Source organism: Thamnophis sirtalis, unplaced genomic scaffold (genome assembly GCF_051295495.1).
Source record: "Thamnophis sirtalis isolate CommonGarterSnake01/CBP01778 unplaced genomic scaffold, rThaSir2_p1.2 scaffold_3, whole genome shotgun sequence".
Classification (NCBI taxonomy): Eukaryota; Metazoa; Chordata; class Lepidosauria; order Squamata; family Natricidae; genus Thamnophis; species Thamnophis sirtalis.
In genome coordinates this window covers 169475868-169488692 of record NW_028261383.1, presented here as the reverse complement: position 1 = coordinate 169488692, position 12825 = coordinate 169475868, and the positions used below count along the sequence as shown (strand labels likewise).

Genomic DNA, 12825 nt, shown 5'->3' with positions numbered 1-12825 from the left:
TTTTCTTTCATCTCTCTCTCACTTTTTCTTTCTTTTTTCTTTTTTCTTTATTTATTTCTTCCTTTCTTTCTCTTTCTCTCTCTGTGTGAGTGTGTGTGTGTCAGTGGTGGGTTTCAAATTTTTTTGGAACCTCTTCTGTAGGTGTGGCCTGCTTTCCGGGTCCACTGGTGGAACCTCTTCTAACCGGTTCGGTAGATTTGACGAACCGGTTCTACCGAATAGGTGTGAACTGGTAGGAACCCACCTCTGTCCAGGACCATATGGCCCAATACTCATTATTAGCCTTGGCTGAGGGAGGTCGAGACCCCTAAAGCAGTGGTTCTTAAATTGGAGGTTAATTGAACTGGAGCTAATTACAAGATTCTTAAACAAGGGGGTAATTTGGGCATATTTTTTTGTGGGGGGAGGGTGTTATTGTTTGTAAGTCAAGAACCTGGTTTGGGGCTGGAGCTGCCAAGATGTTTCTGTAATACAAGGATCCTTTTTTTGTGGGGGAAATCATGTAGAGCCGAGGTGGCGCAGTGGTTAGAGTGCAGCACTGCAGGCTACTTCAGCTGACTGCAGTTCTGCAGTTTGGCTGTTCAAATCTCACCGGCTCAAAGTTGACTCAGCCTTCCATCCTTTCCGAGGTGGGTGAAATGAGGACCCAGACTGTGGGGGCGATATGCTGACTCTGTAAACCGCTTAGAGAGGGCTGAAAGCCCTATGAAGCGGTATATAAGTCTAACTGCTATTGCTATTGCTACTGCTATGTTATTGGAGTCTAGGAAAAAGGCAGTTGAGAGAGACAGTGGAAGAAATATTGCCTTAGACCAGGGTTGTCAAACTGGCGGCCCGTGGGCCGGATGAGTCCTGCGCAGGCCACGCCCACCTCAGCTCCATGAATGGGAAAACGCTGTGAAATGTCACATGATGGCAACGCAACATGGCGAGTTTGACATCCGTGCCTTAGGAAAAAAAACAGCAAGCATTCATCTCAATATTAGATTCCTTCAAAAGATTGAATCCTTTCTTATCATTCGCAAGGAAGGCTGTGTTTGCAAGCATGTTTACCCAACTCTTTCCCTGAATGCAAAAAGAAACAGATGGAGAAAAAATGAAAATGAAAAATGAAGGGGGCTATACAGCTCTCCGCTGGCCATCCCTGTTTTATGCCGCCTCCTATTCCCAAATGCTGGGGAATCCCAGGTTAACTCTTAACCAAGGTCACTTCTCTATAGGAAAGAATGCTGGTGATTGGACACTTCTGCTTCACATCGATTTATTTACGAATGCATCCAGTAAGCAAGTTGTATACAAAGTACTTTTCGAGCAGCATCGGCCTCCTCAAAATCTTAAGTGGGTGCTCAAGCAGTTCCAAGCCTGTATTATACCTACGAGGCATAAACAAAACAGCTCTTGTTAAATCCTTCCAAAGTTTATTGCTGCAGCAAACTCAATTTGCAGGCAGGAAATGTGCTCATTCTTTCTTACTTAGCAAGAGGTCCCAAGGAAAAGAGATGAAGTTGTTAATGCTGGACTTCCTAATTCTTTGCTGCAATATAATCTTGCTTGCCTCTCTCTTGTTGGTATCCGGGTGGTCACAGTGGAAAGTTTGGCCTAATCCAGGAAGAGTTAAAGGGAGCCTTATGCAGAAAAACTCAAAAGTAGCATCTTATGGAGAAGTAGATTCTCAGCAGCTGGATCTTGTTCTAAGATGAGCCAGGATGTGTCAGCCAGTCCAGTCTCATTAACTTGTGATTAAGAGGCCTTATCTTATCCAGTCTTCCAATTTTTGAAAAAGGCTTTAAACTTGCTCCACATTAAAGGACTAGCAGCAATAGCAGTTAGACTTATATACCGCTTCATAGGGCTTTCAGCCCTCTCTAAGCGGTTTACAGAGTCAGCATATTGCCCCCAACAACAATCCGGGTCCTCATTTTACCCACCTCGGAAGGATGGAAGGCTGAGTCAACCCTGAGCCGGTGAGATTTGAACCGCCGAGCTGCAGAACTACTGAAGTAGCCTACAGTGCTGCATTTAACCACTGCGCCACCTCGGCTCTACGGAGATAAGTGTTGTGGCCCACCAGATTCAGACTCTGAGGAGGTGGGGGAAGAACATGGTCAATCCTGGAGTCTGGAGAAGGCTGAGGAGTGCTCTGCATCAGAGGCAGAGATGGGGCCAGGGCTGTCTTGACAGTTACCAGCTGCCTTCAGAGTCAGACATCAGTGAGGCAGACGAACAGCTGGAGCCTGTTCCCGGTGTGCGCATGCGCAGGGTTGCCAGACGAAGGGAACAGCTAAGGAACAAGGATCGACTTGGGAGTAAGGCCACAGGTGGATGACGAATGGCCCCTCCCATAGGGAATAAAAGAGGAGCGAAAGGGGAGGGGTCTTTGCAGGGGACAATTAGTTCGTTCCTGCATTCTTGCCAATTATTGTGGCATCTGAAAGATATCGGCCTGGCCACTCTCCAAGCCTGATAAAGGTTGGTAATTGTGGAACTATATATTTTTTTTAATTGAAAATTTTTGAAGAAAAAAACTTTTAAAAATGTTTACCTCCCTTCCCCTACCCTCCCCCCAACCCCTCCCCCAACCTCCCCTCCTCCCCCCCCCCGACTTCCCAGAACTACTACAGGGTGAAAATCTTTAACAAAGATTTTCTAAAATAAACTTAAAGATAGTTAATATCATCTTTCATTTGAGCTTTAACTCCTCTTTGCTAGGCTAGCTCTAAACAGATTATATCATTCCTTGTTTCTTCAGTCATAAACTATCTGGAATTTCTTAGTCCCATATTTATTTTGAGTATAGTCAATCCATCTTCTCCACTCCAGCTTATATCTCTCATTTGAGTGATCCTTGAGATATGCTGATATTTTAGCCATCTCTGCTAAGTTTGTGACTTTTAATGTCCATTCTTGAATAGTAGGCAAATCTTCCTTCTTCCAGTACTGCGCCGCCAACAGTCTCGCTGCCGTTATTAAGTTCAAAATCAAACTAGCCTCTATAACAGAACAATCAGTGGTGATAATTGTGGAACTATCTTGAAAGACTGCGGGGCGGGATTTTGCTGGAGAGGAATTCACCGTAAATTAAATAAAAGGGTTTTATCGAGATGAGGGCTCAGCTTCGTGCTGCTGTGGAAGCCTAGGTCAAAACAATAAGTTACAGAAAGTACTGTGAAACTCTCAACGAGTCCTTTTTATATTTTTTTATGTATTCTTATTCTTTCCTCCTGATAGGCATGTGCCGCTGAACTCAGTCTGTGATACAAGAGTGTCAGAAGACTCGAACATTGTTTCTGTGCACTTGGAGAACAATTTGATTGATCGCCGCCTCATCCCTCCCACAGCTTTCTCCTGCATCAAAGCCTATCACAGTGTGATACTGAGACCACAACAGAATGAAGAGGATTACTAAGCTAGTGAGAATTAGACCAACAGCATTGAAGTAGCCTCAGATTTAGTATGGGAAGAAAGCCCCCCCCCCCTTAACCTGAAGGTGGGCGATGACTAGAGAAGTTCAGGATTATTATGTTACTAAAATAATAAGAAAAGATGCATCTTAAATAATTTTAATAAGGAAGTAATTAAAAATTGGTATATATATGAAGTGACTATTTAGAATACCTTGTTGAAAAATGAAGGAATAACATCTCTGTTTGAATGTATGATGTACAAGGACAATAATGAACATCAGCATACTCGATAGTTGATTGGTGGGATTATACCTAATTGAAAACAGTGATATACAAATAGAAATGGTTGGTAAATCTTTTTCATATCGGGATATGTGATTATGTAACGTGGCACGACAAAACCGCGCTCGACTAAGCCGCGCCCGATTAAACTGCGTCGCTGACGTCGTCAACAGGGCGACAACAGCAAGCGCGGAGAAAGAAGGGCGCTTTAAATAGCGCTTTGAAAGCAAGCCGATTCAAGTTAAGGTAAGGGTTAGGTTTAGGGTTAGGTTAAGGGTTAGGGTTAGGTTTAGGGTTAGGTTTAGGGTTAGGTTAAGGGTTAGGGTTAGGTTTAGGGTTAGGTTTAGGGTTAGGTTAAGGGTTAGGTTTAGGGGGGTTAGGTTTAGGTTTAGGGGTTAATTTTAGGTTTAGCGTTTACAGCGTGTTTTTTTCTCCGTGCTGTTGTCGCGCTGTGATGACATCAGCTATGCGGTTTCGTCGAGCGCCCTTTAGTTGAACGCGGTTTTGTGGTGGAACCATTATATAAAGGTATATTGTTATTAAACAGACAATCAAGAATGTAAGGGAATTAGGTTTATTGAAAAAAAGTATTAATTGTAATTGAATATACGTTGTACAATGAAAGTGAGGTATCTAGTTATATTAGATGAAAAATCTGTGATTGTAAATGTAATTGAGAATATGGATGCAAAGATACTTGTAATCAAACGACATGCTGTATGTTAATGGATGAGAATTTTTTTATGTTGATATTTTATGTTTAAAAATAAAAACAAATTGCAAAAAAGAAAAGAAAAGATGCATCTACCTACATCTCCTCTTCTTTACAATCAATTTTACATGCCTCCCACTCCCACTATTCTATTTTGTTTTTAAATCCAATTTATTGGATTATAAAAACCTTTTTTTGTGAGTCCTGGGAATATAGTTTTTTTTAAAAAAAGAAACCCATTATTTGCAAACATATAAAAGACCAGACAAGCATTCAGGTATCCTAGATCTTTTTCTTTATGTTTATAATGAAACAGATACCCTTCCGTGATAAAATAATAAACAATAATAAAGGATACCAAGAAAAGAACATTTGAGATCCAGAAAAGGGACAGATAGACAAAAAGCAAGCTATTACAAAATAATTTGATAATAATCACATTAAAATAATCAGATTAAAATAACAGCCAATCTGTTAATAAAACAATCTATGATTGATAGAGGCACCAAGGCTCTTTAATGCTAATTTCTCAGAGAATGCAATTTGCCACTTTTTGAAATACTTTGATCCAAAGAAAAATGCATTCCCAGTTTAACAAGAATAAATGTGACAGGTAAAGATAAGAAATCGAATTAATTCCTTGCTATTGCAGTTGTTTATGTTTAATCCAGTTTGCACAAGGATTTGTTTTGATTTATCATTTGTATGCTGCTGATTTTTTTTTTAAAAAAAGATTAACTATCTGAGGCTTATGGAAGAGAAACCTACAATAGGAATAATTGTCCAAGATGATTTAATTGTTTTCCCACTTTTCTTTTAAAACAAAATCAGTGGTGGGATTCAAATAATTTAACAACCGGTTCTCTGCCCTAATGACTATCTGGGTAGGTGGGGCTCGGTGGTCATGTGACTGGGTGGGCGTGGCCAACTCAAGGTCACTCAGGTCGATGGACGCTTCGCCTTAGCTGTGACAATGGTAATAAGGGTTAACCGGAGAGGCAGTTTCTGTAAGCAGGGCAACAAAGATTAGGCTAGAAACAACACCAGAATGTTTCCTTCCTGCCTTCCTTACAGGATTAGCCCTGTAAAGTGGGGGAAAAACAAAAGGAGATTTCTTCCAACAATCGGTTCTCTGAACTACTTAGAAAGTTATCAACCGGTTCTCCCGAATAGGCACGAACTGGCTGAATCCCACCACTGAACAATATATATAGTTAAACCTATTACCAGCAATTTGACAGACTTTGGTTTAAGCAACCTTTGGATGAATTTCTCAAAATGTGTTGAAATCAGAAAGCTGCTGCTGTTGGCACAGCCTGGTGCCCAATATGCTGCTTATTCTACCCTCTCTTTGTTGGCATTGATAGCTCCTCCAATCCATGGAACAGCTCAATTGTGTAATCGTCCCAGCTCTGGTGCTTCTAGGTACTGATCCTCACTCAACATATGGCCTCTTGGCTACAGTTCATTTTTGGCATGCTACCCTGCCACATGTGTGATCAGCCATGCTGCCTCTTGCTCTCCAGCTGCAACTCAAATCCACCCCCCTTTCTTCTTCTTCTTTTAAATATACCCATGTCCTTTTTGGGGCCCCCAAATTAACATTTAATGGACATTTGGTTTCAATGGACATCTCTCCTCACACCCCACCCCATTAGTCCATTACATCAAGGGCCTGGTTGTAATGTAATTTGAATGGGAGTAATATAATCTGTGAATTGTTTTTTTATGGCTCATTCTTGATGAATCATCGAAACAGATTAGAAGGGACTTTCACGCTCGAAAGAGTTCCAAGCTGATTCATTCAAGTTCAGTTCCCAAATCCTCTTTTCGTACTTTTTGCAGACTTTCAAGGCAGCCTGTCATACTTGATATAAGATTTCTGCATGACGCCAAATGTTCCCTTTGATTTGAAAAGGTGGCCATAGGCCACTCACACAGAGTCTGTTTTGCTGACTGCGTTCCAATAGCAGTTTGCGCAAGGATTTGTTTTGATTTATCATTTGTATGCTGCTGATTTCTTTAAAAAAAACATTAACTATTTGTTGCTTATTCATTTTCACTTCACCCCAAGTTTTTTTGTCAGAAGCTCTAGAATTCTATTGCCTTGTTCACTCAAATCTATATGTATACACATAAAAGTTGAATTCCCTTTTTTATTTTCTCCATGCAAACAGATTTTTATAATTAAATGCTTGATGTCTACTTTACTAGCCTAGTAATAGAACGTGTTTAATAGAAATAATATGTCTATGGAGCTTCTCAGTCATCCAGGTCATGGCTGCCCCAAAGATGCTTTTTCAAGAGGCAACTGGACTTTCTGGATTTTCCTTGAAGATGTTTCACTTCTCATCCAAGAAGCTTCTTCAGCTCTGAAGAAAAATCAGAAAGTCCAGCTGCCTCTTGAAAAAGCACATTTGCCGAGAAAAAATGGATTGACTATATACAAAACAAATACGGGACTAAGAAATTCCAGATAGCCAATGCTTAAGATCAGGAATGATTTAAATTGTTTAAAGTTAGCTTAGCAAGAAGAAGCTAAGTTCAATGTAGAGATGTTATTAACCTTTATTTTTTATTTTTATTTTCTCAATATATTTTAGACTGTGTTTGTTAAAAATCTATACCATGTACGGGCTCTGGGAAGTCGGGGGGGGGGAGGGAGGTGGGGGGTTGGGGGGAGGGTGGGGGGAGGGAGGGATATATACTAGGTTAGATTTCAATGTAATATGACTTCACATGTATACTGTTTTTCTATAATTTCTCTGTAAAAATAGGATAAGTTAAGTACACTGACATATAGTGGAAATGCACTAAGGGGAGGAGGAGTGGGATAGAAGAAAGACGGGTAGAGAGGGACGGGAGAGAGGATGGGAGGGAGGGTGAGAAGGAAGGGAGGGAGTGGAGAGAGGAGTGATAGAGGGGGAGGGGAAGTAGGGTAGAGGATGATGATGGAGGGAAGATAGAAAGTTGGAGGGAGGTGGAAGAAAGAGGTGTATGGAGAGGGGAAGAGGTATATTGGGTTTGGGGTATTGTTGACAAGAGGAATTGCTACGATTATTGTTTAATGTTGTATGGCGCCGGCTATGCACAGTATATATGTGAGTGTATGAAAATGATAAAATGGAAAATAAAAACTTTTAAACCACAGAAAAAGCACATTTGCGATGTATAACTGTTGTTACTCTACAAATAGACTGGCCATTGCAACTAAGTGGCTTTCAGAGGTATTGGACAATTTTGCTCATCAACAGCTAACAAGATGCAAGTTATGATCTAACAGCCTCAATTTGCAAACATTCAATTAATTTGAAATTCGGTTTGGAAAAAGCCGAGATAGACCATATTAGATGCTAGTGTTAATGTTAGTGAATAGGAAGTGAATGAAGTGTGTGGGTATGTGCCTGCGCATGTGTATATTCAGGTACACTTTATCTTGAAAGATCAAAGATGTTTGGAAGTCAATGGTTTGGTTTAATTTAATGTTAGCAACATTCCCACAAGACGTTTTTGCTCAAAACAGCAATCATTTTGAATAATTGTTCATATAGCAATAGCAATAGCAGTTAGACTTATATACCGCTTCATAGGGCTTTCAGCCCGCTCTAAGCGGTTTACAGAGTCAGCATATTGCCCCCAACAACAATCCAGGTCCTCATTTCACCCACCTCGGAAGGATGGAAGGCTGAGTCAACCTTGAACCGGTGAGATTTGAACAGCCGAACTGCAGAACTGCAGTCAGCTGAAGTAGCCTGCAGTGCTGCACTCTAACCACTGTGCCACCTCGGCTCTTTATGATGTGTGGGTGACTTTAGATGGAAGGAGAGCAAACCTGGTTCCACAAGCGTGAAAGGCATCCGCATTGAATCGTGCAATCAAGCCAGAAATCCTTGTTCAGGGCCTCCTGCTTGAGGGTTGGACTAGAAGACCTCCAAGGCCCCTTCCAACTCTGTTACTTTGCTGTTCTCAGAAAGCAGGCAAAGGACACATTTTAGGCTGTTTCAGCTTTCTTCTGCGGGTGAGCAGGAGGAGCAACTGCTTCGTGACGTAGCCTCCCAAGCTGGTTCCAATTTACATCGCTCAGGGTTAGGTCAATGCAGCTCAAGGGCTGGAGAGAACAGCAAAACCCCAGCCAAAGCCAACATTTAGTGCTGGCCCCCTGACCTTTCCAAAACAGGAAGTGCCTTTGTTATGATCCAGATCAGAAGAAGATTGTAGCAGCAAGCTGGGTTTGATGGAGCCCTCTGGGGGCCTAGCGATGGGGGAGGGATGCAACATAGGCAGCTTAGAGCAGTGTTTCCCAACCTTGGCAACTTGAAGATGTCCGGACTTCAACTCCCAGAATTCCCCAGCCAGCGAATGCTGGCTGGGGAATTCTGGGAGTTGAAGTCCGGACGTCTTCAAGTTGCCAAGGTTGGGAAACACTGGCTTAGAGAACACGTTGCATTAAAAGAGTGAGTAAGGGATAAAGGAGGAAGACAATCCATTTCCATCACTCCCAGAAGTGAGTCATTGGATGACTACAAGCACTTTTTTTTCACACTGACATGTTCTTGCATGATGTGGAAGGAGAGAGAGAGAGAGAGAAGAAGGGAGGGAGGGAGGGAGGGAGAGAGAGAGAGAGAGAGACCTTCCCTCCATACTTTTGAGAATAAACAGGCATGTTTCAAAGAGGTGATAACATGAACATTTTTTTATAGGTTGCAGGTAGGGAAGGAACCATCAATGTAGATGTTACTAGGTATATGTACTGATTTTACAGTGGTAGAGATTAACTTGATTCTGCACCTAATAATGGCAGCAAGACTGTTGGTGGTGCAATACTGGAAGAAGGAAGACTTGCCTACAACTCAAGAATGGACATTGAAAGTTACAAACTTAGCCGAGATGGCTAAAATATCGGCATATCTTAAAGATCACTCAAATGAGAGATATAAACGAGACTGGAAAAAATGGATTGACTATATACAAAACAAATACGGGACTAAGAAATTACAGATAGCCTATGCTTAAGATTAGGAATAATCTCAACTGCTTAAAGTTAGTTCAGCAAGAAGAAGCTAAGGTCAATGTAGAATGTCATTAATTTCTTTATTTCTTTTTTTCAATAGATTTTAGACTGTGTTAGTTAAAAATCCATACCGTGTACGGGTTCTGGGAAGTCGGGGGGGGGGAGGAGGAGGTGGGTGGAGGGGGAGGGTGGAGGGAGGGAGGGGTATACATTAGGCTAAACTAGAACTATTTTGACACACAAAAAAATTGTATTTCGATGTCTTACTGATTGAGGAATGATGAAATGTCTTAAAAGAAATAAAACTTTTGAACCAGAAAAAAAAGAGTGAATAAGGGATAAAGGAGGAAGACAATCCATTTCCATCACTCCCAGAAGTGACTCATTGGATGAATACAAGCACTTTCTTTTCACACTGACATGTTCTTGCATGATGTGGAAAGAGAGAGAGAGAGAAGGAGGGAGGGAGGGAGAGATAGACACAGAGAGAGAGAGAGACCTTCCCTCCATACTTTTGAAAATAAACAGGCATGTTTCAAAGAGCTGATAAAATGAACATTTTTTATATTGATTGATTTTGATTGATTTTTTTTTCCATTTATATGCCGCCCTTTTCCCCGAAGAGGACTCAGGGCGGCTCACAATTCAAATCAGGGAAGGGGGGGGTACAGACAGAAAATAAAAAGACGAAACATAACAATACATAATTTAAAAACACACAACAGTCATACCATTCGAGATGGGGGCAAAAGCTCTTTAGCCCCAGGCCTGTCGGAACAGCCAGGTTTTAAGGGCTTTGCGGAAGGCCTGGAGGGTGGTGAGGGTTCAAATCTCCACGGGGAGCTCGTTCCAGAGGGTCGGAGCAGCCACAGAGAAGGCCCTCCTCCGGGTAGTCGCCAGTCGGCATTGGCCGGCGGATGGAATTCGGAGGAGGCCTAATCTGTGGGATCTAATAGGTCTGTTGGAGGTAATTGGCAGCAGGCGGTCTCTCAAGTACCCAGGTCCAATACCATGAAGGGCTTTATAAGTGACGACTAGCGCCTTGAAGTGTATTCGAAGACCAATAGGCAGTCAGTGCAGCTCGCGGAGGATAGGTGTGACGTTATAGGTTGCAGGTAGGGAAGGAACCATCAATGTAGATGTTTTCTCAAAGGAGACTTAACACAGTTTTAGGGGAGAGATACAATCCTGGTCTTCACAACTCCATATGGTCTCCAACAAGGGAAGGACGTCTGCTCTGAAGACAATACCAATGAGGTCTTAGCCTTCAGATTATTTGTGAGTTTCCTGGATTGATCTGGTTGACAATAAAAGCTTGAGATATAGCAATAGCAATAGCAGTTAGACTTATATACCACTTCATAGGGCTTTCAGCCCTCTCTAAGTGCTTTACAGAGTCAGCATATCGCCCCCACAGTCTGGGTCCTCATTTCACCCACCTCGGAAGGATGGAAGGCTGAGTCAACCTTGAGCCGGTGAGATTAGAACCGCTGAACTGCAGATAACAGTCAGCTGAAGTGGCCTGCAGTACTGCACCCTAACCACTGCACCACCTTGGCTAGATATGGAGAGGGGGAACAATGTATGTATGATATACATTATATACTTGACCTAAGGGACACAATTAATAGAATATAGAATAGAACTAGACGGGACCTGGGAAGTCTTCTAGTCCAGCCCCTGCTCAGTTAAGTGGCTGTCTAGTTTCTTCTTAAAAAACCTCCGGTGATGGAGCGCCTGCAATTTCTGAAAGCAAGCTGTTCCATTGGTTAATAGTTCTCACTGTTACGAAGTTTCTCCTTGATTCCAGATTGCTTCGTTGATTAGCTTCTGTTGTGGCTGCCACCAGACTCCGACAGCGAGGGGCCCTTTGAGTCGGCTCTGGAGGATGTGGAGGACCCTGGACAGGGTTCCGACTCCGAGCAGGGAGCAGAGAGGCTGGTTGGCCACCAGGGGGCCCCTGAGCCTTGGACCAGTGGGGAGGAGACAAGGGAGAGTGAACCGGACACCAGCAGTGAGTTGTTCCTGGATGCCCGGCACCGAAGAGCTAATAGGCGTCAGGAACAGTTGCGCAAATACAGGAGGTAATTGCACTCAGCTGGTGGTCATTAGGCTCCTCTCCAGACTATAAAAAGACTGCTTGTGCTCACGCCCCTCTTGCAGAAGTCAACACAGGAACTAATGTTGGAGAACATTATTGTGAGCTTGGCAGGCTGGATTGCTGCCATGGCTTATCTGTGCTGGATTGCTGCCCAAGGGTTGTCAAACCCACATTGTCATCATGTGACGTATCGGGACTTTTCCACCCTTTGCTAAACTGGGGGTAGACGTGGCCAGCATGTGACACATCTGGCCCATGGACCATGAGTTTGACAAAAACCCTCTTGACGGAGGAAGGGCTCATAGCTAAGAGACTGAATACAACCTTGAAATGTAGAAGGGTTCAGTATCTTAATTTAAAAAAAGCTCAGACGGGAGAGTTGGGTAAGACTGCCCATCTCATCTGAGATGCTGACAATCTGCAATCAATCAATCAAGCTGTGGGCAATTTCAGGGCCGATATACAAAAGCTATGATAACCAAAGCTGTATACATAGGAAACATTTACACAATATATTGAACCCAATCATTGAATTAGTCCATTTTTTTCCCCTGAGCTAGTTCAGTAGTTAAAAGCCACAAATTGTCCAAGAACCTTAAACTAACCATGATTGGACCCCAATGAATACAAGAACGTTGTGAATTGTCTTTTTATTTCTGTTGGACCTGGGCAGAAGAAAGCAGGTTGTCCCTGGTGTCATTATTCTGATGGGCATATTGTTGAGTCTTTCCTCTTTAGCCAGGTCAGCTGAGTTCAAAACGATTCTGACAAATATCTTAGCTCAGTGTTTCTCAACCTTGACAACTTGAAGTCCTGTGGCTGGGGGATTCTGGGAGTGGCAGTCCACAGGACTTCAAGTTGTCAAGGTTGAGAAACACTGTCTTAGCTAATAGAGGCTGAAATTTCTTCCTCATGGCTGAGTTAAAATGCTATTCACCAGTCCTTGAACCAGCATAAAACTATACATTAGTATAAGATTTGCTGCCCCTGTGGATAATCCCTAGCTTGCTGCGGGCACAATGCCAGCAGTTGTTGTGTCCTTATTTACAGTTCTCCATAATGTAGGACGGGGCTATGGAGCAAACCAATAGTGACAGATTGGCAGTTCAGCCAACTGTGAAAACTTACTCTGTTTGGGGTGTGTGGGGGGGGTAGATGTTTTGCATGGATATGTTCAAAAGGAGCCCAAACTTGAGCTAATACCATTTGATAGTTGAACTCCTTTTAGCCATGAGATATTCTGGAAGAGCGATGCTTTAGAAAAAAGCACTGAGCCCCTGTTCAAAAGCAGCCTAAACAATAGTTGACAAGCAGG

The 12825-nt window shown here is 42.6% G+C and overlaps 1 protein-coding gene across 1 annotated transcript in view; it reads left to right on the top strand.

Moving 5' to 3' along the window:
• LOC148048360 (uncharacterized) overlaps nt 1–3502 on the top strand; it is a 33741-nt gene extending 30239 nt beyond the window's left edge. The window contains exon 10 of the mRNA XM_087708284.1: nt 3229–3502. Within this exon, the coding sequence (XP_087564410.1) occupies nt 3229–3406 (178 nt within the window). The 3' untranslated portion in view covers nt 3407–3502. The remainder of the gene's footprint in view (nt 1–3228) is intronic.
• The last annotated feature ends 9323 nt before the right edge of the window (nt 3503–12825 follow it).